At 38.7% G+C, this 26,076-nt stretch overlaps 3 protein-coding genes across 7 annotated transcripts in view; all 3 read right to left on the reverse strand.

Annotated features, from left to right (window-relative positions):
* Window positions 1–566: 566 nt before the first annotated feature.
* On the reverse strand, window positions 567–9,796 carry LOC123499465 (AH receptor-interacting protein-like). 3 transcript variants are annotated; one of them, XM_045247472.1, is made up of 7 exons: window positions 5,681–6,556; window positions 5,095–5,274; window positions 4,210–4,384; window positions 3,762–3,948; window positions 2,546–2,688; window positions 2,037–2,259; window positions 567–1,346 (listed from the first exon to the last, which is right to left on the reverse strand). In XM_045247472.1, the coding sequence occupies exons 1-6, from the start codon at window positions 5,753–5,755 to the stop codon at window positions 2,051–2,053; spliced, it is 969 nt and encodes a 322-aa protein (XP_045103407.1). In that variant the 5' UTR covers window positions 5,756–6,556; the 3' UTR covers window positions 567–1,346; window positions 2,037–2,050. The 3 variants fall into 3 exon arrangements, with proteins under 3 accessions (XP_045103407.1, XP_045103409.1, XP_045103406.1); XM_045247474.1 differs by lacking the exon at window positions 567–1,346 and adding an exon at window positions 9,751–9,796 and having other exon boundaries at window positions 1,520–2,259; window positions 5,681–5,844; XM_045247471.1 differs by lacking the exon at window positions 567–1,346 and having other exon boundaries at window positions 1,520–2,259; window positions 5,681–6,555.
* A 1,860-nt stretch (window positions 9,797–11,656) lies between these two features.
* On the reverse strand, window positions 11,657–18,428 carry LOC123499785 (proteasomal ubiquitin receptor ADRM1-like). Of its 3 annotated transcripts, none has more exons than XM_045248262.1 (9): window positions 18,219–18,428; window positions 17,267–17,398; window positions 16,871–16,987; window positions 16,410–16,648; window positions 15,806–15,927; window positions 15,496–15,651; window positions 14,929–15,086; window positions 14,479–14,601; window positions 11,657–12,264 (listed from the first exon to the last, which is right to left on the reverse strand). In XM_045248262.1, the coding sequence occupies exons 1-9, from the start codon at window positions 18,411–18,413 to the stop codon at window positions 12,148–12,150; spliced, it is 1,359 nt and encodes a 452-aa protein (XP_045104197.1). In that variant the 5' UTR covers window positions 18,414–18,428; the 3' UTR covers window positions 11,657–12,147. The 3 variants fall into 3 exon arrangements, with proteins under 3 accessions (XP_045104197.1, XP_045104198.1, XP_045104196.1); XM_045248263.1 differs by having other exon boundaries at window positions 14,599–14,601; window positions 15,806–15,930; XM_045248261.1 differs by having other exon boundaries at window positions 15,806–15,930.
* Window positions 18,429–23,251: 4,823 nt separating this feature from the next.
* The window catches only part of LOC123499673 (caspase-1-like), an 18,789-nt gene continuing 15,964 nt past the window's right edge, over window positions 23,252–26,076 (reverse strand). Inside the window, exons 8-9 of the mRNA XM_045248050.1 lie at window positions 25,711–25,838; window positions 23,252–25,202 (exon numbers count right to left, since the gene is read on the reverse strand). Of these exons, the coding sequence (XP_045103985.1) occupies window positions 25,083–25,202; window positions 25,711–25,838 (248 nt within the window). The 3' untranslated portion in view covers window positions 23,252–25,082. The remainder of the gene's footprint in view (window positions 25,203–25,710; window positions 25,839–26,076) is intronic.

Below are 26,076 nucleotides of genomic sequence, written 5' to 3' on the forward strand. Positions count from 1 at the left end.
ACACAAGTAACTTATCACTCAAGGTAGGAGATACATTGCCAATATAAAGACAAATTTCTCATCTAACATTTCACTTTAGAATGCAATAAGCATAGAACTATAAGCATATTGAGTCACATATTGAAGATAATCTTAAGGGTGAAGCTAAAAGAATAAGATCCAAAATAAAAACCGACAGCAAAAGAACAATATGGCTTTAAGGAAGACAATGGAATGAGAAATGCAGTATTTTACAAAGAATGTTAAGTAAAAGAAGTATAGGGATGCAAAGAGATATGATTTTGTGTTTCATAGACTATGACAAAGCTTTTGATAGATTTAAACATGAAAATTTAATCAACATATTAAAGGAAATAGGAGTGGCTGGAAAAGATTTAAGAATGGTGAACAAACTTTACTGGAACAAGAAAATAGCTCATAGATGGATATAAAGAGAGGAGTATGACAGGGGGTGTGTTTTATCTCCAGATCTGTCCTCTTTATACAGTGAGATGATAATGAGATCAATTGAAGGAAAGAAAGTTTTGTTATTGGGGAAAGAAACATAAATAATAAAAGGTACATGGATGATACGATTTTGATTGCTAATTCACAAGATAAATTACAGGATATTAGAACAACAGTAAAGGAGGCAAGTGAAACAAAAGGTCTAACAATCAACACAGATACACAGAAGTGATGCTGATAAGTAACAAGTTATAGGTTCCAAGGTGGAATGTAAGAGTGAACAACAAAATTATTAAACAAGTGAGAAGATTTTGCTTCGTGGGAGGCTACATAACAAAAGATAAAAGATGTATAGAGGAAAAAAAAAAAAAAAGAATATGTGAAGCAAAAACAGGATTTCAGAAGATGAGAAACGTAATTACCAACAGACGTATATCAATAAACACAAGATGCAGAGTAGTCAAAACACACATATGGTCAGTGCTGCTGTATGCATAAGAAGCCTGGATGTTGAATAAACAGATGAAGAGGATAGAAGCATTTGAAATGTGGTGTTGGTGATGGCTCTTGAAAACATCTTGGACAGAAAGAATATTGAATGCTGAGAAGAATGTGAAGTGCTGAGAATGGGTAGAGGAAGAGAACTAATAATGAAGGGATGAAATATCACACTGTCATGAATAAGTAAGTCAGGTGAGATTTATAGAATATGTGATGAGAAGAGGAAAAATAGAGGACTTTAGCTTAACAGGAAGAATCCCAAGTAGCAGAGCAAGAGGCAGAGAAAAGGAGAAGTACATGGATGGAACAGGAAGAAAAGTAGAAGGTGGAAGAAGAGCCGCATGTATATTACAAACAACACAAGATAGAGGGGTATGGGAATCCATGGTTGCCAACATCTGCAGGGGCACAGAATTTCAGTAAGGTAAGGATTTCATTAAGTGAATGAAACAGTGTTCATTTAAGTATTTCAAAACAGACATAAAACCTTAAGCCAATAAACGATTGCAATAAATAATACCTTGATATTAAATACAACATTTCTATAATATAAGGAATTTCACAAAATCCATTCGAGTTTATGCAAATTTTAATAGAAAAGGCTCAGCCTCTTCCATGATCAATCATTCAGAGAATTACATCAACATTTAATTTACTAAGGTTTAAGTACTATTTGTTTGACTACTTACATGAATTACAATAAAAACAATTACAATAAAATTAAGCACAAGGCATGATAAATGTCCTGTTTTGGAGGCACATGTTATATCAAGATCAATTCAGACCTAACTCTACTATATTATGTATATATATGTTTTTTTTTTTTAAGTATACATATCACACTAAGTATATTCTTAAAACTTTGTTACTTTATAGAGTAAAGGCAGAAAATATCCAGTATTTTCAAAGGGCATTTGGTACTAGAGAATCTGCACAACACCAATGAGTGAAATATGAAAATCTTTGTTAAAAAAATAAATCTATGAAATGAAAGACAGCTTCTTGGCTTCAGCATTACACTTAAAATAAATAAAGAAGTACTAGAAATTGAACACAATATGCTTAAAATAAAAAAGAAAGAAACTTACAGACTGGCAGAGTGTTAAGATGAGGTGAAGAGCTTACTGTATGCAGCCTTGTCTTGGTTGTTTTTCTCTACCTCCATCTTGGCCAGCTGTGACAGCAGACTGCGGCAACTGTGAGCAATACTGGCATCAAGTTTGGCTGCCTTTTCTAAATCTCTTCGAGCCTCGGTGGGACTGAAGACTTCCACATACGCTCGTCCTCGTCGGTACAGAGCTTTGACATTATCTGCAAGACAACAGTCTTTTGTTCAATACACATCATGAGTCTTTTACATGAAGGAAGGATACACTTTTCCATGTCGTTATACACAGCTAATGGTCTTAAGTATTATCATGCTGTCAAAACGATAGATTTTGCAATAAAATATTTCAATTATATATAAACAATTTTCAATATAATAATAAAGTGATGGTAACACATATCACTGATCATTATTATGTGCTCACTCAAGAGGTAATGAAGACAATCAATACAATTAGTTTGACAAGGCACTGTTTTGTAGCATACAAACCTGGTTGCTTTTCTAGGACAGTAGAGCAATGTTCTATGGCACTGTAAAATTCTCCTTGGAGGATTTGGCACTGAGAATAGTTCAGGAGGAGAGGCATCTTCATGTCATTCAATTTAAGCCATTCTTCATCACCAGGCTTCTCTCTGTGGATTTATACTACAATAAGCCCCCACACTTGGCAAAGTAATTAGTCTGGCAAAACTACCGCCAAATGCAAATTTCACCAAGCACGAGTTCTTTATAACATACAAATTGCCTAAAAAAAGCCTCAATTAGTCTTCGGTCATTGCCAAAGTCCCTCTTTTGACCCCTAAAATACCATATTTTGAGCTGAAATAAAATATTTTGTCTTTATATATTAGAACACATGTACAAGACAATAAACAATAAATAAAGCTAATAAGACGTGACATAAAGGCTGTAACTCCCGTTTTTTCCACTCGTTTCCCTCGCCCACTTTCGTCCTTGCCGCCATCACCATAGTCTTTACCCCTATCGGTACCACCTGTTACGCTGGTAGAGGCCATGTTGGCAGTAATCATCAGAATTCGTTCCCACATTAGCAGAACAGAGGGTAACACAAACAAAATGGCTGAAGGGGACTCTCACACTGCGTTCTGATAGGTTTAGAGAGAGATCTGACATCACAGGGAAGCCATGTGGTTCGCCATGCAGCCGCCAAGGACTGCCAAGTTTTAATTAAAATCGCCAAGGGTGCACTCGGTAGTCCATGGCCACCCTACCTCCAAAAGTGAATTTTGCCAAGCTGAGATTCGCCAAGTGCAGGGGCTTACTGTATTAGTAATAACCTTAAGTTTGAACTAAATGCTTAATAGGAAATCCAGGGTAATCAGTATTGAGTGAATGAAATTATAGAGCTGATTTATTTGAATGATCAGAGTAGCCTTATTCATTTGAGATTTTCACCTGCAGATACAATATCTTTATTTTATGACTGAGCTTCAATTAACATAGCATAATGATGTAACTAAATGAAAGACAACTCCAACCATAACATCTTACCAAAAAACATTTAAAATGATTTTCATCACTAAATTCTGTTTAAGAGGAATTATCTACATGTACAGCCTTTATCAAACCATCTGCAATGTCAGGAAGAATGGATAAAAAGGGGTTTAGTTACTAATGATGACTGTACTAATGAAGCAAGACTAATTTGCTTTAGATCTGGACTGAGGATCACTGTAGTACATACCTCAGCATGAGTTGCTCTAGTCTTCCAAGACCTTCAGAGTATTTCTTGCTGGCACCTTCATAATCACCAGTTTTGTATAGAGCATTGCCTTCTTCCTTTAAAGCTGGAATGCTGCTTATTCGCTCTTCCTCTGTCATGGCCCAGAATTCCTTTTCATAGGAACCAGCTCTTGCAACATTCACCACTTCTGCAGAGGCCAAGAGAAACAAGCAAATTATATTTCTATAGTACATTCTATGAGTAAAGATTGTGTATACAAATTCCTACAATATGTCTCTTAACATTATGAAGGATGAGAACTTACAAAGAACATACTAACAGATGGTAGTTAATATGTATCATATATAACATTGATCTTTGCTCTTACACATATCAATTACAATTCTTCCAAGCTATTTACCCTGTTCCTCTGCCCATTTTCATTCCTCCCATACCTCATTTCACTTACCTATAGTGAACTTCAGGTCTTTGGGCGTTTTCACCAGTTCGTCTAGGTCTGGATATCCAAGACCCTCTTTGAACCCCATTCCACAGCAGTGGTGTGGCTTCTTTTCTTTATTTATCTTGTTCTTACTGTAAGCATCGCGCAGGGTCTTGGATACCAGAGGATATGGTGCCAGCAGCTACAAACCATTACAGGAACATTAAATTATGCTCATTTACAAACAGTGACATTTGCGATTAGAACTCTGACATTGTGACATGACTGTCACATTGCAAAAACTGGCAACTAGGATGCCATGCAGTTATTTCTTTTTTAAAGCATAGAGTAATGGATTCAGTATTTGACATATTAACAAAATGGAAAGTGATCTTTTGTGACTTCAGCTAACAAAATAGCAGTATTTGTTTTCAACAAAATGTTTTATTAAGATAATATGCGATTCTTGGAAAATACATAAGCCACCATTAAATAATACAAGTGTTTGAGTTACATTAGAATGGTGAAACATTAGAAAAATATGCCACATATCTATTGGTAATGTAAAGTGTGTGAGTGCACTGAGGAAATGATAAAGACATGATAGAGATTATCTTAACAACTTTAAGCAATGCCTTGTTCCCACTCTCTTTTCTTGAAAACAAAAATCTACATTACCTTCAAAGACAGATTTCTATATGGCAAAAATCTTGTCTGAAACATACCATTCATAACACATGCCAAATGCAGCCTTCACTATGGCTGCCTTTATGATGCCTTTATGTGGCCTAAAACACCTCATATCTTCTGCCTTAAATATAAAATTGACAAAAGTAACTATTTTTCATCTCCCAATATGAAAATAATAACTTCGACAATTAATTTAAGAATACAATATATTACTGTGCTCACCACTTTGTCTATGGTGAAAGCAGCTACCTCCCCAGATGCCATTGTGCGAATACATGCTTCCAAGGCTTCTAGTTTGAACTTCTTCCCTAGCAGAAGTTCAGCAGGCTCCTTCCACTGCTGGCTGTCATCGATGACTTTTGGCTCCTCATCACATGTTTCCGTCTTGATGTGGAATGATATCTGGAAGCATTACAAGCTCCATCAGAACAGGAAAAGAAATAATCAATAGTCAATAGGAATTAGTTTTCAAATAGAATGATAAATTGCCTTAGTAATTAGGTTATTAGTGGTAAATCATCAGGAAGCTTAAAAAAACATTAGCTTAATATATGGACATGGATGATAGGTGTAAATAGGTAGATATGTTTCATGCAGAGATTACTATGTGTAGGCCTATTGGCTTCTTTAAGCTTCCTTAATTTTCCAATATTCTGATATGATTGGTACATATGTTCATATACAATAACTACAAACAAATCCAACACATCTATCAGTTCATTCAGATGGTTTGGCTTGATGTGTGAGGTTGATAGCACATCTTTCAAGATCACTAAGGAAACACTTTAAACATACAGCCAACACTCACCTTAGTTCCATCAGCATAATCAGTATTTCCCTTTCCTTGATGCAAAACTTCTTTCTTAATTAGTTTTTCATCCATTTCTCTCTCTTAACTCTGACTAGATTCTTCTTGCTCCTACTGAGTCATACCCAGTGTGGTCTACTGATGTGGAAGTCTCTGGATGGCAGCTTCATGTGGAAGAGTTGTCTTGGTTACACAGGGGATCAGGCATGACTTCAGCATTCTGACTGAAAATTTGTATGACCTTCCAAAGAAAGATAACTTGTAATCTGTGAATATTTTGTTTGGTCAGGTTACATGGAATAACACTCCCACCTCTCTCTCTCTCTCTCTCTCTCTCTCTCCAAAATCATCTGCCAAGCCTAACCTTTATAATACACTTTCAACAACAATATGTTAAGTCATATATTAGTTTGATTATTTTTGTCAGCTTGGTTGTACGTGGTGTGTGACAACTAGCTGGCAGCCGCCAGTCTTATCAGAAGAACATTGCTAGTGAGTGTTACTGCTGTTTTTTTATTTGTGATGATAAAACTATTTTTTCAGATAAATTTTGATTGATTTTTGTCTGCTTTCTTTTTACTGCAACACTATACTTTTCAACTGGTGGTTGTGGATGGTTAAAAATAAGAACTAATGATTTGTGGGATAAAAAAAAAAAAAAAAAGCAGAATAATTCAAACTTCAAAGCAAGCCAAAAACTATCAAAAAAATAATTTTGCCTATAATAGAGAGACTGGTGCAAGACTGACATTTCACAAGTACTGTACATAGTGTTAACCTGCTACTAGGTATCCCTTTCCACCACGGACCAACTGGGTTTTGTGTGTGTGTGTGTGTGTGTGTGTGTGTGTGTGTGTGTGTGTGTGTGTGTGTGTGTGTGTGTGTGTGTGTGTGTGTGTGTGTATTTACCTAGTTGTAGTTTTACAGGGCCTGGGCTTTATGCTTGTGTGGCCCCATCTCCATATCTACACTTATCCAATCTTACTTTAAAAGTATGCACACTCGTTGCAGACACTACTTCTTCATTTAAACTGTTCCACGTCTCAATACATCTTTGCGGGAAACTATATTTTTTAACATCTCTCAGACATCTTCCTTTTCTCAGCTTTTTACTATGCGATCTTGTGCTTCGGATGTCATATTCTTCTCTCAGGATCAGTTTCTCATTATTCACTTGGTTCATTCCGTTGATCAATTCAAAAACTTGTATCAGGTCTCCTCTCTCCCTTCTTTGTTCCAGGGTTGGTAGATCCATAGCCTTTAGTCTCTCCTCATATGTCATCCCTTCACTTCAAATTCTTGAACCATTCTTGTAGCCATTTTTTGTAGTCTCTCCAATTTCCTTATGTGTTTCTTTTTATGAGGGGTCCACACTACTCCTGCATATTCCAATCTGGGTCTTATTATAGTACTTATCAATTTCTTCATAATTTCTTTGTCCGTGTGTGTGTGTGTGTGTGTGTGTGTGTGTGTGTGTGTGTGTGTGTGTGTGTGTGTGTGTGTGTGTGTGTGTGTAATTCACCTCGGTCATTTGCTGGTCACCCAGCTCAGAGCTCATAGACTGACCTTCAGGTAGGACTGAGACCATATCAACACACAACACACACCGGGAAAGTGAGGCCACAACCCCTCAAGTTACATCCCGTACCTATTTACTGCTAGGTGAACAGGGCTACACATTAAGAAGCATGCCTATATGCCTCGCCGCTTACCAGGACTCGAACCCGGGCCTCTCAATTGTGAGTCGAGTGTGCTAACCACTACACTATGTGTGTGTGTGTGTGTGTGTATTTACTTAGTTGTATTGCACAAAATTTGAGCAGAGCTCATAGTGTCCTGTCTCCATTTATCCAATTTTTCTTTAAAGTTATGCACATTATGTGCTGTAACAACTACATTCACCGTTCTATGTGGAAACCTGTATTTTCCAATATCCTTCACACACTGCCTCATCTTGATCTTCTTTACATGTCCTCTTGTCTTTCTAGCTTCTTCTGTCACCAGCACCAGGTCTTCATTGTCTATTTTTTCAATGCCATTTACTATTTTATACATTGTTATTAGGTCTCCTGATACTCTTCTATCTTGTAAGGTTGGCAGTCCCATTTCCTTGAGCCTTTCTTCATATGTTATGTCCTTTAGTTCCAGCACCATCTTTGTAACTATCTTCTAGATCCATTCTACTCTATACATTTTTAGGGCTCGCTGGCCACACACACTGTTGCATATTCCAGCTTTGGACATATCATGCTCGTCATAATTTTTTCATCATATCTTTGTCCATGAATTGAAATGCCACTCTAAATTAGTCAACATTTTATATACTAATCCAAATATCTTACTTATGTGTTTTCTGGGTTCAGATTTTTCTGTGTAATCACTCCTAGATCTTCTTTAGTCTTCATTATTTGTTCCTCTCCCATAAGATAGTTCAATACTGGTCTTCTCTTATTCTTTCGCAATTCCATTACATGACATTTCTTGGCATTGAACTCTAATTTCCAATTCCTACTCCACTCGTAGTTATTTATTTATTTATTTATTTATTTATTTATTTTTTTTTTGTAGGAAGGGCACACAAGAAGGCAACAAAGGCTGCGGTTCTTCTCAAGAATCACTGCTCCACGCCGATCTGTATAATACGTATAGCACAGTGCAGTATATGTAACGTGTTTACCGTCAGTGAGAGTTTTGGTGGGTGCTCGGCCATAGTGTGTCGTACACAAGCCTTCAAATGTGCGATGTTTAGCGAGTTTTCTCTAAGTCCAGCAAGCTGTGGCGAGCCACGGAGCTCCATCACACTCGGAAATGAGCATTTGTTTCTAGCTGGGATTTGTGGGTAACTGCTGTATAGGATTCTTATTGTGTCTATAGTTCTTTTGTCCAATGACGTGCCACCACCTCTTAACACCACGAGCTGCGCCAATGAAAATTTGCTATATGTATTCGTAGGCGGGGCACAGCTGGGCAGACAGGTGCACAGAGACATCTGTGTGTGCAGTTCAGCCATGGCCACCAGGGACATTAGTTGTAAAGGTTGCGAATTTGATTACTGGGAAATCATCGCTCCTGCGATGCAAGTCAGTGTACAATCGAGAAGAGGACCAGCCAGGACCTTCATCCTTTTGTTAAGGTATTGTGAGGAGGGGTATTGGTAGAGGTAGGGCATATTGTGTGTCTGGGGGGGCACAGCCCCCATGGTTAGGTTAGGTCACATTAGGTTAGGTTCATGTTAGGGTTAGGTTAGTGTTGTAGGGGGGGTTGGGGGGCTGGGCCCCCCCTCCCCAGCAAGGTTAGGTTACATTAGGATTAGGTTAGTGTTGTAGAGGGGATATGGGAGGGCACAGACCCCCGGTTAGGTTAGGTTTTTGTCCTTAGATTTTTTGGGATCGCCATATCTTGCCTCTTTTGGCTCCCCCCTAAAACCATCGATTCCCCACAGACCCCCAAGCTTGTAAGGGGGATAAGGGGAAAGGTGAGAGGAAAGGGGGAGCAGTGGTTCTGTAGTTTTACCAAAACTGCAATTAAAAGAAGGCCCACTGAGGTGCTAGGCCCATACAAAGATGAAAGCCTCAGCCAAGGCAAGAGGATAAGTGTATTGAAACCTCCTTCTTCACGAAATTTAAGTCTTAGGAAGGATGAAATACAGAACTAGGCAGAGAATTACAGAGTTTATCAGAGAAAGGGATGAATGATTGGGAATACTGGTTAACTCTTGCATTAAGGGTGGACAGAATAAGGGTGAGAGAAATGTATAAACTTTTCTGCAGTTAGCTAAATCAGAAAAGCATTTGTCATGAATTGAGCGCAGAAGATGGTACACTTATATAAATTTACCAGGACTTCGTGTCAAGAAATAGCTAAATAAAAGACATTCATTCCCAAAAATGACATTAAATCGTCCCCCTCACAATCTCCCTTCTCTAACATTACTTTAGCCACTAGCAGCATGATCTGACAGAGAGGGATAGTTCACGCTCTCACACTGTCATGGGGGTAAAGAGAAGTGGTCAGAATAGGTAAGAAAAAGAGAAAATGTAATAGAAAATTGATGGTAACTAAACCCTTGCCTGTGTTTTGATTGCGCGGAAGGAACGAAGTGAAGTAGTCGCTCTAGTCACTTCGGCTTTTTTTTTTTTTTGCAGTTTTTATTTATAGTGCCTAACTTTTTTAAAGTTTCTCTATTTATTCTTTATCATATTCTATTTAATTTTGTTACATTAGTTTTTGTTTTCGTTGCTTTGTTTTGTATTTTGTAGGGGCCGAGATGGATACTTATGAGTTTATAACAGCTATGACAAATCTCAAAGAAAGAAAAAAAGTCGGAGGAAGGAGAGGAAAGAAAAAAAATCTCGTAATTATACTACTCCAGCTTGCCACCTCCCCCTCCCTAGCAAGCTGCCCCTACAAGGTAAATACTTATGAGGTCCTCCTTCGTCACTTATGGGTGTTTATACCCTTAGATTTTCAAGAATATCGAAATTTTGTCTTTTTAGTATTCCTGACCAACTAAACCAAAACAAATCTAAGCTTACATAACCCTAAAACTAACCTAACTAAATTTATTCTAACCTAGCCTAATCTAATCTAACTTAAACTTAATGTAACTCTTTCTGGGACTATTTGTCAATTTTCAAAAGCATCAATATGAGTCAATAATAGCTGAGCATACAAAAAACATTCATAAAGTAAAGTGAGTATACTATTACAACATGCAGTCATGTCATGCACTACTGACAAGGACCCCCATTCATCTCCATGGTCTTGAGCTAAAGCTTTAGATTCCATCCACTCCAAAAGAGTGACGTGATTAGAAGCACCCATACATGTGAAACAAACATACTCCATATAGAGTTAGCAACAGGGGATACTGAGAAAAACTGGCAGAGACAACTCAACACCTACATTCGTAGTTGTTTTAGCTAGAGATGAAACATGATGTTTCCAGTCCAGATTATAAGTAGAGAATAGACCAAGGATATTCAGAGTAGAAAACAGTTGGGTGGCAATAAATGGATAGTTGTCTGAAAAGTTGTGTTGAATCAATAGACTGAGGAACTGAGATTTTGAGGCACTGAACAATGATAAGTTTGCTCTGCCCCAATTATAGAATTTAGAGATTCAGTCCGGTGTTCTGTGTCTTCCCTGCACGAAGTGTTTATTTAATGAAGGGTACAAAAGACATGGAAAAGTGCAGGGTGGCATCATCAGCATAGGAGTGGAAGAGAGAAGAATTTTTGGTTAAGATCATTGATGAATAATAAGAGTCTGTGTGACAGGACAAAACTCTGAGGAACACCACTGAAGAACAGTGACCAACTATCATGGTGGTAATGGAAAAGTCAGAAAGGAAACTCAAAATTAAATTACAGAGAGAAGGATGGAAGCCATATGAAGGTACTTGAGAAATCAAATCTTTGTGCTAGACTTTGTGCACAGGAACTGTGTCTTATTTTAAAACATGCATGTACACAATTCCCCTTCTATCACCTACCTTCATTCACTATTGTAAGTACTTCTCTAGCAGGTTCATCTATCTTTTTTCCACATCCAAACCAATTTTAACATTCCCAGCTTTACCAGATCAGTCTACTCTACTAACAATTCTCTGAATAGAGTAGCCATAAATTCTGAGTTTTATTTGGCATTAGTATATGGGTCAACCACAAAATATAGCCTAAATTTTTGTGTGAAAATAGGAGACAGTCTAACAAAGAGCTCTTAATTGATAATATATATCAATATTTTCCTTTGTGATAAGAGGAAGCATGACCTGACCATACACTGAAAGAATGCTACCACAACAATTCATATGTATTGTATGATGTGATAAGACCAGCGTAGGATCCCTTAATACATATTCCTATTTCAAAACAGAATGTGATATGCTCTGAACCCTCTATCTTTTTTTGGGAAACCTAAGACCAATTTGAAAATGTAGATAGATTACTAGTATTAAGGAATTCAAAACAGCTATGACATTTCAAGAAATAAAAAAAAACTTTATTACAGTAATTTTTGTCATTATCTACATAGAACATAAACACAATGCTACAAACTGAACTCTAACCCTTAAAAGACAACCCTAACCAAGGCACAATGTCTTCAGAACTCAAACACATCCATCCACCTTATGAACCTTATGAAAACCTATGCATCTATTTACTGGTAAATCACAAAACCTGATGGCAAACAAGAATGAGGCTCAATGAGATTTTATAATCATTCAATTATAATTTTTTGACATGTGTTCTTTTTTACTATTAATATTAAAATAACTGTAAATTACAGATATAGTGCAAGGTTTGATTTACCTCATTTTAAGTTACACATTAAGTATAGTACTCTATATATGCATATGTGTTGTGGAGTTATACCCAAGAATAAAACAAATGAAGTCAAGAACAGTTTTGACACTTTAAAATACAAAACATACCCAACCACTACCTTGGGACATAGTGGAACTCTTAATCTACTGCCATGTAGTCATCATCATCTTTGTCCTTGTCTTCTTTTTTCTCAGGACTCTTCTTCTCTTCATCTTTTTTACTGGCACCTTCACTCTCCTTCTTCTTTCCAAGAGCCTGCAAATGAAGATTTCATCTTTGTTACACTCAAACCTTCCCAATGCATTAGATTTAGCTTGTTCACTAGCGAGGAGTCACTATGTTGTTATGTTTTAGTGAATCCTTCCTCAATAATCTCTTGCAGACCTGAACTCTTTACGTGAAGTGGTGTCTGTGATGAAGTGATGAAGTGAAGTAACTTTTGCCACTTTCTTAACCCCATTGTTACCGACCTGTCAACCTTATGTAAACAAGACGTTTCGCTGCCGAACCGACTGCCCACGCACTCCTCCGCATCGTCCGTGCGGTAGTCTTCAGCTTCTCACAAACACCCTGTTCACACTATCATTTATTTTCGTTTTCTATCAGAGAAATCCCACAACATGTCATTTGAGTAAAAAAAAAAATATGCAGCACGTGTGTTGGTCCAGAGACACAGAGCAGCAATCACATCTTTCCCCATGAATAACTGAAAACAGTGTAGATCACTCATAGCACTAGCTTCATGATGTAGAATAATACTAGGATGTACATCAGGAAAATCAGTGTTACATGTAGGTAGAGGGTTAGGTCTGGTGTCAGAGAATGGGTCTGAAAGGCAGGAGGGCTGCGGACAACGTCTCAATACTCTCGTCGCCGCTGCTAGCATCACTCTCTACATCACTGATAGCTTCAGGATCAAACAAACTATCATCACCTTCCATTGAGTCATCAGACCCCTCAAATTCACTTATTGTTCCACCATCATATTCATCTTCACTGTTAGTTGTAGAGACATCCATAATTGCGAAGTAAATCCGCGCGTGCTACCACAAAAAAAACTTCAGGCAGCACTGAAAAGAAGCTAGAGAATATCGCATTGCGGCACTCGACAAGCATGTGTTGCCATACGTAGGTCAGAAAATATGATGTATGAAAAAAAAAATATATATAATATGATGATTGGTCTTCACAAATTACGTCACAGCACTGACAATAACTCACTGGTCAAAGTCTATGACATTTCAAACCGTCCCACGAATGGCTGCAGCCTTATGTTTGTAAACACAGACACTTGCCACCACGTGGGTAGAAATAACCCAGAAACCGAGGCCTTGAGAGCCCTCAATACACACAGCTTATAACCGTGGCATGTGCGTGTCACGGGGAGCGCGCTCAGTTCCTGGCGCGTGAACTCAGCCGTGATACGCACATGTCACAAAACACACATCCAGTACTGAAGGGGTTAACCTGTGTTTGGATTGTTGCATGCTATGGAGCAGACAGGCTCAGGGTCCCATGCCTCCTTTATGTCCTTACCTTTCCATTATTTCTAAGTCACTCACTCACATGAATGCCTAAATCTATCATTTTGTAGACACACTAAAGGAAATAACATTGCTGTCTGTCACCTTTAGCATGAATTTTCAATGAGTTTGTTTTGGAACAAATTTGTCTTTATGTGGAGTGGAAGTCACTAGCCACTTATCCTTGTATGAGGAATTAAAAGAAGAACAAGAAGAATGATAAACTGTTTTCCCATAGCCATCACTATAGTTCACAGCACACTGAGACTCAAAACAAGAGATTATTGTGAGGAAAGGATGTTCACAGGCCCCCCAAAAATTGTGAAACTTCTAAGTCAAGCCTGAAAATGCAGTTCAACTATAAATACCACCTTTTCTCTACATTGCATCAACTATAAATGCCACTTGAACTTAAGAGGTTAAGGTTAATCTAGTAAAAATAAAGTATCATAGGAATGCAAAAAGCATTTCTTTTTGGATGTGGCATGCTAGGAACCCACAAGGTTGCAAATATGCCTGCCTTAGTAGCAGCTAGTTAGCCACTAGCCTAATAACTTTTTCAAGGAATATCTTCATGACTCTACCACTTGCTTTTATATAATTAAAAAACAGAGAAGAATTAAGAAGGATGGAACCAAGAATAATTGCTAAGGTGCTGCCTTTAGCTACAAAACACTACTAGCCACTGGCCTTGGAACACCAGTGACTGCATCTTACCATCCATTTGTTGCTTAACTCCTAGTCAAGAACCACAGCTAAGTTTTCATCTATTCACAATGCCTACAGTAAATGCAATTGTGTATTAACTTCATTACACTAAACACACATCCTTTCAATATTTCCATGTTAACTTCTAATAAGATAAAATCCATGGCTGCATATTCTGGGAACCAGAGAATTCTAGGAGGCAAAATTTTTATAACTTGTTTGGCTTGTGTCAACAAACCTTGATGAATGCCTCCATGTCACAGGATGATGCAGCATGCACTGCATCCTCCCCTAAACCAAACTGGTTTATCAGGGGACCCAGCTGGCCTGACTGAAGAGCACTACTGAACAAACTCACCGCCTGAAACAACACAATAATATGACAACTCTCCTCAACATGTAAAGACACATTAGCTATGCTGTATATTCATATTGCCATATACTTCCTATAACTAAAATGAAGGAAATATCATCAGTTACAGTACACCAAACCAATTCCCCTAATCCATAATATTTACAATGAATTTCAATTTTTGCATTCAGTTTCTCAAACCTGTAAGTACAATGAGTAATGAAACCTTCAATAATAAATTCTTTGAATAATCTTGTCAATGGTAATAACTAAACACTGGTGATATTCCCTATAACAAGGATCTCTGAATACCATAATTGTAATAAAAGTGTTCACCTGCTGGAATTGAGGAGAGGTGACAGTGCCCCTCAACTGTTCGGTGGGAGGCAGCTCCTCAGCAGTGGCAGGGAGGTACGGCCGCAGCTGGTTTACAAATTCCTCATTGGTCAGTATGGGCTGGAGAGCTTCTGCAGTCATTGCTGAACTCAAATCCACTATGGTGAAGAAAATGTTTACATGAGACAGGAATTTTAAAGGTAAAGGACACTCACATAATTCCTGTAGCTATAGCTTTCAATGAACTTGCTATAAAGAAATGCCCACAAGAAATCATTAACAATGCCTTCAACAAGACTTGAAAATGTCAAGCAATAAATATGGATATTTCTGAGCCACCTTTGAAGCACTCAGCAGTCCACAAAAATTGTCACACACACACACACACACACACACACACACACACACACACTTGTCTCATTAAAGTATCCATTTATGTATCACACTGCAAAGTTACTTTATATAACTTGCTCTGTAGTTTCCTGTATTATCTTGAAACATCACTAATTCTAAGTGCTAGTCAGTAAAAGAATGGAAAATCAAAACCCTCCAATGTCAATCCCTCACCTGGCACCCTGGGAGAGCCAGATACATCTGGGGGCACTGATATGCCTGACAGGATGTTCTGGAGGTCTGACAGCTGGATAGGCACGACATTTCCAGCAGTAGGGGTGGTGCTGCTACTCTCCCTGCTGGTGGTGGTGGTGCTGCCCTGCCCAGATTCTGAAATGTAATGAATTACCATCTTTCCATGGCATAACAAGAAATGGTATTAGACCAAATGGACAAAGCAAGCACTTGATACCTGAAAATACTTAGCTGAAGATGTTTTCTACTGACTAAATAAGAAATCATGCATTTTTAAACTCTCTCTTACCCTGAGCAGGTGTAGGAGCTGGGGTAGGGGTGGTGGTGGCTGCTGGAGTGGTTGAAGCTGTGGTGGTGGCTGATGTGGAACTGCTGCTACCACTACCACTTCGGCCCCCTCCACTGCCCGATCTACTGATAACGAGGAACAGGGAAATAGAAAAAATTAGATTGTCATTGGATTTGAGCATCCTCATCAATTAAACTTTATTTTTCATACCAGCCAGTATCTAAATCAAAGGCTGATCATAAACAATAAAAGATAAAATTAATCTCTAAACAATTTTCAATCCACACTTATGACTGATGATAAATTTACTAAATATACAAAGCAATAATTTGACCAGAACATTTGAAGATAAAATATTACAGCATACTGATAGTGGGGTGCAGTACAGTGCTCCATGAGATAGTCCTTTTCAACCCATGATGGGACTAGGAGTATGAATGCTGTATGTGTGTGAATATGTGGTGCTCTGTTTGGGCTATCTCATGTGGGAATCCTGGTCTCTTATATGAATGGATAAACACTACACAAAAGAATTAATATTAAAGTGTTAATGGCTTGTACACAGCTGTTCACAACTGTGACCCTCTGTGTGGTCTGAACTAACCCTGGCCCCAGCAGTGTTGCCAGGCTGGACATCCCACTCCCAAGGATCTGCATCAGTTGCTGTTGAGAAATATTGCCAAACAGATTCTGGATGTCACTGTCCCGCAGGTTTGTGATTTCTGAGCCCAGGGCGGGGTTTGGCGTGGAGCCTGCTGAGCGCTGGGATCCCGGGGCTGGAGGGTTGTTCATCAACTCATTGATCTTGCGTGCATACTCATCATCCTTGTCAGTCTTTGGTTCCTGTGACATAGAAGATCTTTTGAAGTTTTTAGTAGCATAAAGCATTTGGGATAAAATAATAGTGTTCAGTAGAGCTGTACCAGTCTTAAGGCATTCTGCCAATTTACATGATTATTTTTATCCTTTTTCCTCTGCTACCCTTGACCAGTATCTCTGTGCTATAATAATAATGATAATAATCCATATAGTGAAAAAAAAAAAAAAATGCATGACACAGCTCACCTGCATCCAGAAGAACAATTTCCTGTTGGACACCTTGAAGATGAGCACATACACTCTGCCAGTAGTGCACTGAGACACTCTCTTGTACTCACAGTCCTCAGGGAACACAATCAGATCCTGACAAAGTATTCAAGTAGTTAGATTACAAAATGCAGCAAAGTACATTGTGTGGGCAAAATAAAAGTACAACATATATTCTTGAGAAAATTGCAATAATAGATATTCCTTTGAAGAGTTTCTGAGACTCAATAACAATTTTCTTTTTACACAATCTAAATTTGTGCTGGGCCAGGCAAGTGACAGAGAGAGAGAGAGAGAGAGAGAGAGAGAGAGAGAGAGAGAGAGAGAGAGAGAGAGAGAGAGAGAGAGAGAGAGAGAGAGAGAGAGAGAGCTTACTTCCTCCACAATGCCAGTGGCACGTTCTTTCCAGCAGAAGTGCATGAGGGAGTCATCTGCCTGGTACAGGTACAACTGTCCCTTTCTCTTGTCTGGGTGGACCATCTGGTTTTTCATATACATTTTCCCTGCCTGCAAAACACATTAGAAAGTTAGTGGTTAGTGATCTCTGCAACCATTGAGAAAAGAAGATATGAGTTTCCTATTCTCTATCAAAATTATACAAGAACCACAAAAATGTAGTCACCAGTGACAACGGACAAGAATGGATTTGCTACTCATGCATCAAAAAAGTCATTGAGAGCTGGAATAACAATGGTCAAGTCAGCATTGAGGGCAGAAAATCCTGGCCTCTAGTTGGTTTATAAGTTACAGATGGAGCTGCACTTAGCAGCTTAGCCAACAGATAAAGTGAATGTACATTAGTCAGCTTCTGGTTAAGACTGTAGGCAAAAAACACAAAGCCTGACAATAAGGTAGCCTTTGAATTTTTATAGGTTACAGTTAGCGTCACACTCAGCAGTTTGACTAATTGGAAACATCAATACACATCAGTCTGATCAAGGTCAATCATAGAGCAACCAGAGAGGATGAGACCAAATGATGTCACTATTGTGGCTAAGACTAGACAGATATGTCACATCATGACATTATTTAACTACGTGAGTACCTCGAAAATTCCATATTATAACCCTACGAAACAAATAACTGATAACACATTCAGAGTAACCCTAATGACAATTTTAACCTAACCTAACCTCCACCCCAATTACGGTCGACGATAAAGACAAAAATCCTTACAGAAATAACATCTGAAGACCTATTCTATGAGGCCTTTATACTTCTTGAATAATAGTTTGGTAATAGTGGCTCTATATACACAAGCAACACCCCAAGCCAGGCCGACCCTCCTCTCTATCCCTTCTCTCCCGTCAAAACATACAATTCTCACCTTAAACTCCACCAGGTTCTTGCTATTGGACCTGAGATTGCCTCCGAAGAGCGCCCCCGACATGGTGAGGTGGTGTGAGGTGCAGGTTTGAGTAAATAGAGGAAAGCGGTGATGCCCAAGCTGACCGTGACCAAACACTTTCTGAGCCTCGATGACTACCACCACCACCGCCACCACCGCCAACAGTACGGTCATGCTATTCGGCCTCTTCAACGGGCCTCATTTACACCTATTTTTATTCATTTACTGCTTCCTATGAAAAAATTTAACGCCTTTTGTACTGCGCTATATCCAAATTTTATCTAGATTCTTTCTTTTCCTTTCATCGTTTTAATATGGGTGATTTTACCTAGTAGTTTTACTCCTATCAGTCTTTTCTTCGGCACTTAAATGTTATTTCTTTTTTTGCTCGTTTTTATTTACTTACTACTTTTTACATTTTCTTTGTTGATGTTTGCATTACATTATTAACCTCCATTTTATTAGTTTCCTTTTCTCTATTTTTACTTATTCTCAATAGTACGATGAGTTTTGCTGTTTTTTTAGCCTCTCTATCGGCGCCGGTTTTTCGCAGCTTCTTTTGACAATATGTATTAGTTTTTTCTTCTTTCCCGATAGTTTGTGTAATTTGTTTTATTTTCGTTGTTTCCTTATTTAGTTTTTATTCGTTTCAGTTCCTTTTCCGTTCTTTCATGCGGCATTAGTGACTGTCATTGGTTCCTAATCAAAGAGGTTAAATATAATCTCCTTGTTCCAAATGCTTGGATTTAAGTTGTTTATTGCCTGTTATTGGTGTTTGCGACTTAATTGTTGTTAGATAAGGTTATTTTATCTTATCCTCAGATAATTATACTTTTCTTTACTTCACTTCTTGATTTTATCAACTCCTTTATACGAATCCACGAGAGTGACGCAGCTTTTCAGTAACATTATTTTGGCATTTATGCATTTTTTGTGTTGAATTGAGTTCTCATGTGTCAGTTAACTAGTTTCGATAGCATCTTTTATTCGAGTTTGTATACATATCACGTCTTTATTGTTAAATTTCTCCCGTCAGCCTCTTAGGATTTTCCTGTAATATTTTCTTACCATTATTTTCTTTTTAAAACACTACTGGCTTCTTCTTTTAGTATTTCTGTTATTATTAACTATCTTAATTCTAATAAAGGAGGATCAGTGTAACATTCTTCCTTGAACTACCTTGAATAAAAAGAAAAAATGAAAAAAAAATCCATCGTGAAAGAAAGACAGGTAGATGTGTGTAATTCATGCTTCGATATTCGTGTTTGTTCAGCCTTAATTATATATTGACATAGATAAACAAATTAAATGAAAATATAAAATAAATAAATAAATGTCAACAAGATTTCACTGGATACAATGATATCAAAGCAAACCTAGCACGCTAACTACATTAAGGCCAAGAAATAACCATAGACAATTTTGGAAAGCTGGACACAATAAGAACACAATAAAACACCAAATCACTGTTCTCGTGCAACATAAATTCACTCCTGGGACATTTATTTCTACTTGACCTAAATTTTTTGCCTGCATGTAATGGGTGGCGCAGCAGTTTATATGCAGGCGGTAAGGTATGAGTATGCACCGCAATGCCTCCCCTGTGATTTTATTGTATTAAGAGGGAGAATAGAACATGTGGCCTTGAGGTTATTTGAACTGAGAGTTTCTGAATGCAACTCCTTAACTCGCTTCATTGTGAGTGGCATTACTAAAATTCATTCATTTATCTATTTCATTTATTACTTGAATGCAAGACGGATTCTGACGAATGAAAATTAAAGCATTCGTCACTATAAAGTACAACTGAAAAAAGATAACCTAAAATTTGAGGTGTCTTCAAGTCTCCCAATCTTCAAATGAAAAACAGAAGTAAATATAGAAGCAGGCAGTGAGTTCCAGGGTTTGCCAGTAATATGATGATTATTGTATTTCAGCTTTTCTTTGATAACTGTTGCAATAACCTAAATGAGAGGATAATGAAGAAAACACCAAATTATTAAGTGCTTCATTAGAAATAGCACCATTTATCACTTTGTTGTAGTCGTATTCAGATATGATGTGCTATCCTCCTTGGTCCCACTCACAAGCAGCTGCCTCTCACGTTCCCACACCTAAAGCAGCGAAAGCTCTCTTAATTTAGTATCAAAAGAAAATTCATTAGCTTCACAAACTGCCGATCTTTATAACATTTTACGCCCCTCTTTTTTGCACATTTGTAAGGTATAGTAGTTATATGAACGTACATTAGCAAAAAAAAAAAAAAAAATGCGAAAGATATCTTACATTTCAAATGATTATTTGCTCGAATAGATAAACCTAACAAAATTTTTATTCTTGCTTTACCCTCCCAGCAACCAAGCATTGTAAATATAGTCATGTTGTTACTCATATATACGCTCACAGGAGGAAGGGGACGTAATCTATGAATTAAGTGAAGGTAGTACGAACAATTTGTGAGTTATAATAAATAAAGCATCATTAGCATTAACCAGACGTGTAGTTGTCTCAGTAACTTTAAGAGAATGGCTTGAAGGCGCGGGGAAGCAGACACACCACCAGCTGGCCGTCACTCCTCACTCAGCACCTTATCGACTTCCCCCAACACGTGCAAAGTGAAAAACAACTCAACACAACACGTACTTGTCAAGAACTGTCCTCGTGTGTGTGTGTGTGTGTGTGTGTGTGTGTGTGTGTGTGTGTGTGTGTGTGCGTGCGTGCGTGCGTGCGTGCGCGCGCGCACACACACACACACACACACACACACACACACACACAGCGGCATAACAAAGAGGAAGGGGGATTGGTGGGGTTGCTGTTTGAAAATAGTCCTTCAAATCCCCAGTGCAATGGGACCATAAATTGATCCGTCAAGAAAACTCATCTTTTCCCATCTTTTATCAAGGAACACCAAAATCTCAAGAAGCCAAATACCCCCCTAAAAAAATTGAGATTGTTCTTACAAACACACACACACACACACACACAAGTTGCATAACTAAGAACATTAGAACAGAAGTCTAATGAGTGAAATATCACGCAACTACTGAATTTCGATGCATGATATTTAGATTCATTCGTACTGTGCTATGAATGGATACCTTTTATTTTTTTTTTTATTATTTTTTCTTTTTCAGTAACTCCTACCAATACCGTGCATGCAAGATTTTTTCTTCCTGACAAGAGTAGAGGGCGGTGATGTGTTCCATCCATATCCCTACTGCATGATCAACCATTTACAGACTTGCACAGCCATCATCCCATCCAATACTATGCTCTGCGACTATAACACATATTGTGCATACATACAAACACGCTTCCCACCTGCAGCCCAAGTTGAGGCCAGTCTCATGAAGGATATACCAACAAGACTTGACCTACAGTATAAGCAGCGTCCTGCCTCGGCGTTGAGTTGTGTCACCTTGGTTTGAGGAGGGTAAAGATGATTCACTACCTGCTGGCAGTGTCGTCCCATGAAATCTGTATACTTTGCGTCTCTTACAAGAATCTAAACGTATTTTTAGTTCATACTTTCTTGATACTTTCTTCCTTGGCACCACTACCACTCCTAAATCAACTAGCGCGGGAAAAACAGCTGGGTATATAATTATATAGGACAATTATTTTGCAGAAAGTCGCTCTAAACAAGAAGATATGAAATAAACGAAACATAAATGTTATGAAGCTTTGTGGGCTTCACTCACTTTATTCGAACGCCTTCAACCGTCTTCCAAGACTACATACCATCATCATCTCAAATTATTATGTGCAGCTCTGTGTATGCTGTCATCACTTCACATCAGGAGCTCTCTGATTGCTCAAAGTACCACAAATGACAGTGGTGGCGATGAAGTGATGGAGAACGTGCAGTGTGTGTCCCAGGTGTTCAGTGACGAGAAAAGAAAAGATGATACAAAATAATATCCACCAGACAGGGCAGGACGGCCCGTGATGACCCAGGGGTGGCGGGGAGGGGCGGAGTGCGTGCCTGTGTGGCCTCATTACACATCCTCACTTACATCATTCCATCACAGAACTAAACATCGTATGATATATATATATATATATATATATATATATATATATATATATATATATATATATATATATATATATATATATATATATATATATATATATATATAATCAAGACTAATAGACGTTTCAACTCAGAAACGATAATAGTTTCCAGAGAAAATGTATGAAGCCTTCACTTTTTAGTACAAGAGGATACAAAATAACCTATGAATAAATGACTGATTGAATTGCTAAGGCATTGTGTGTGTGTGTGTGTGTGTGTGTGTGTGTGTGTGTGTGTGTGTGTGTGTGTGTGTGTGTGTGTAACAGAGAGAGAGAGAGAGAGAGAGAGAGAGAGAGAGAAGGGGAAGGGAAATAGGGTCAAACAAAGAAGCGTGTCTGAAGGAATAAAGAAATGGGGGAAGAGCCGCAGCGAGGAAGGTCGTGGGAGAGCAGCTGTCTCGATTGTGAGGCCACCCAATGACGGGGAATGAGGGAGAACAAAGAAAAGGAGGAAAAGACTGGATAAAAGAGATAAACAGAGAGAGATGCAAGAAAGAAAAATAGAAGCAGGAAGGGAGGCAAAACAGGGGAGAGTGACAGGTACGAAAAAAATGAGAGAGAGAGAGAGAGAGAGAGAGAGAGAGAGAGAGAGAGAGAGAGAGAGAGAGAGAGAGAGAATTTCAATCAAACCACAGCTGTTCCCATCCGTGAAATATTTGATCTCTGAATTATAGCTGTGTCCGGGCTTTACGGGGCACAGATTGGTAGAGACTGGTTACAGTAACACGGTGGGAAGGTTTGGCAAGGAAGATCTTTATATTGCAGGGTTCGGCCATGACCGTCGTCCTGTTTTTCATCCCCCAGGTTGGTGATATTGACAGTGTAGATTTTTTTTTTTTTTTTTTTTTTTTTTTTACTGTTTAAAAGGTGCAGTGTTTGAAATCAGTGCATTCTCTTAGCTTAGATCATGCGACAAGAAAATCAAATTTCCATTAAAGTAACCACATGAATATATATTTTGTTTCTTAATATAATACATACAATGTGTAATATTTCAGACACACTTTTAGATCATTCAACAAAAGGAAGCTATCATTATCATAACTGGGCTAGCATAATATCCTCTGTTTCTTTCTAGAATACAATAATACAGGATAGAACCTCCATTATTTAACAGTACTGTACACTCTAGTATAATACAACAAAGATTAATTACTTTAACTGGGTATGTTCAGTACAATAATGTGGCGCTTACGGAATCTTCAGCATCTAAAACTAGCTCACACTTTCAGATTATTCGAAAAAAAAAAAAAAAAAAAAAAAACGCGCATTACCATAACATGTCCACTATACTTTTCTGTAATACAACAACACAGAAGAAATTAAAGCTTACATTTCAGCCAATGATTCAATCCCTTGACTGTTCATATAACGGTATGACACTTGTTACTTCATTTGAGTCACCTTACACGACTTTCCTGAACCCAAATAAAAAGCAGTGGCATTAAAACATTTAAACTACTACATGGTTCCTTTTTTTATTCCTAAATTGAATGGATATCTTATTAAAAGAGTGAGAAGCAATACAATGTCAAAAGAATTCGTATATGGCGACGAAGATTTGGTTTTACTAAAATTATATGTAATCTTCATTTAATCAACTAGTGTCCTGTTTCGGAAGAACCTCCTCCATATACGGTTCTATCGTATGTTTCTGCTTCGTCTATCCCTTTCTATCCCACATCCTCCTTCACGATTAACACTACAACAGTCGTGATAACAAGTCATGTAAGCTACAATAATTACTTACACTGTATTCATCGTCTCCACTCACTCTTAAATCCTCTGGTATTAGAATCAATCACTTGTCAGGTTTTGTAAGACTGTCAGCAGGCTAGACGATTCCAGATTGAGAGGAAAAGAGTGGTGAACATTAATCGTGTCCACGCACGCGGCGGCTCTTTTCAGTGTGTGTAGCGTTTTCACTCATTCTTACCTCCGACCTTAGCATCAGCCACTTTTGAAAGATTTTCAGGAAATTGAGGGAAAAGACTAAACAGTGGAAGAGAGAACGATATTTTACTGACTGTTGCATGCCTTTGTCCATACAGTGTCTCTCTTCTTATGGGCGGCTGAATGATCTGTTTCCACCACAACTTGACCTTCCATACAGGCATCAACGGGGCATGAGTGTTGCATTATACTGTTCGATACTGTCAGGAAAATAAATTTGTATTACATCTTGTGTATCTAATTACGCGTATTGATTGTCATGGATGGAATATTGAGGAACAGTTGTGGCACGGTACATTTCGGGAACACACTGCATGACGTGAGGAAGCCATGCAGACGGACGCAGCGCCCCGGGGAGCCATCCAATCAAAATTATAATGGAAAAAGTAGTGTGCGCTGATGGAGGGCTACAGGGACTTATGGCGCCATCCCTACGTGTAAACATTATATAAAAGATGATGTATTGACACAACGCGGAAATTGGCCCAAGGATGAAAGACGTGGACGGCAGCAAAAATTGTAGCGTCATGCAGTCAGCCACAATAGTAGTTATTGTGAATATATTTGTTACTATCATGGTAGAAAATCTGTAGTGTTATCACGTTATGCAGTAGGCCATAACAGTAGTCATTATGAACACATCCGTTATTATCATTTTGCAGGAAGTATGGTGTCACCAGTTTAATTTTCTAATGCCTCGCTGGTCTGTGTCGTGTGCCTGGCAGCCAGCAAGACCATATATTTTGATCCTGTCAGACGCACAGGGCACTCTGACACGTCGCCATGCTAGATAAGGGATACGTGGTAAGGTCAGCGGCTGTAAGTGACCTGGAGGAGGCGTGAGGGGGTGGGAGTGTGGTCCAGGCGGCTCCTGACGATGGGCAGAGGCAGACCCTGAGGCAGGCGTGTGACGCGGGCTTCGTAGTTTCTCTGAAACATGAACCATATCACTCAATTTAACTCACGACCCGCCGCCATCACTGTATAGATGCGCTAAGACAATGCAGTGAGAAATTACTGAGATGATTCACAGTCCTATTCAGACACTTCTGCACCACACTTCCACTACGTTTTAAAAAGCTCTGGTTGAAGTTACAAGGATTTTTAAGAATGGTTTTACTGTTGTAGTAACTGATTAACAAACTTTTTACATTATCAACAGGAGAAACACACTTGAGAAACCGGCTAATTACCTCTGTGGATTTTGGAAATACTTAGTTGCAGTGAGAGAACGAAGTGTCTCTGAGGACAAAATCGTCTCTTTAAATTACCATGCTGTAAATAAAATAAAGAGAAAGAAAGAAAGAAAGCCGCAGATATCCCGCAGTATATCCTGAGTAAGCGTCGATTATGCAGCGTTAGTGGATAATGATAGCGGCCTTTCAACACCTAGCTCGCAACACTCACCCTGCCTGACCACTTGGCTGCCGCTACTCACCAGACACTGAAGGTCGTCCAAGCGGTCACAAAGAGCCGGGTTGGGCGTGGGAGGTGGGGTGAGGGTGTTGTGGGCGGCCAATATGCTGAGGCGACGCCCGCAGTCTGACTTGGCACCCCTCACATGACCTGAAATATACAGAGAGAGAGAGAGAGAGAGAGAGAGAGAGAGAGAGAGAGAGAGAGAGAGAGATTAACATCAAGTCCTGAGGTATCCCTAACAGAAAATTGCACCAGAACAGCTCACGTGACGGCGGCAAGTCCCCATGACCCTCAACCCCTGATCTTCGACCCCCGACCCGGTCCCGACCCACGCCACTGACCCACTGACACTGACTCGTGCATGAGATCACAGGGATACATGCGC

The sequence above is a fragment of the Portunus trituberculatus genome, chromosome 50, assembly GCF_017591435.1.
Source record: "Portunus trituberculatus isolate SZX2019 chromosome 50, ASM1759143v1, whole genome shotgun sequence".
NCBI classification, from domain to species: Eukaryota; Metazoa; Arthropoda; class Malacostraca; order Decapoda; family Portunidae; genus Portunus; species Portunus trituberculatus.

What these genes read in the sequence shown, in the direction of transcription:
- LOC123499465 (XM_045247472.1), bottom strand. Translation starts at nt 5,755, where the DNA reads ATGGATGAAAAACTAATTAAGAAAGAAGTTTTGCATCAAGGAAAGGGA. An exon ending in AGACCTGAAGTTCACTATAG is followed by an intron (nt 3,949 to 4,209) that starts GTAAGTGAAATG and finishes TGGCCTCTGCAG; the next exon opens with AAGTGGTGAATGTTGCAAGA. An exon ending in TGTCCTAGAAAAGCAACCAG is followed by an intron (nt 2,260 to 2,545) that starts GTTTGTATGCTA and finishes GTTGTCTTGCAG; the next exon opens with ATAATGTCAAAGCTCTGTAC.
- LOC123499785 (XM_045248261.1), bottom strand. Translation starts at nt 18,413, where the DNA reads ATGACCGTACTGTTGGCGGTGGTGGCGGTGGTGGTGGTAGTCATCGAG. An exon ending in AGAACCTGGTGGAGTTTAAG is followed by an intron (nt 17,399 to 18,218) that starts GTGAGAATTGTA and finishes TGTGTTTTGCAG; the next exon opens with GCAGGGAAAATGTATATGAA. An exon ending in AATTGTTCTTCTGGATGCAG is followed by an intron (nt 16,649 to 16,870) that starts GTGAGCTGTGTC and finishes TCTATGTCACAG; the next exon opens with GAACCAAAGACTGACAAGGA.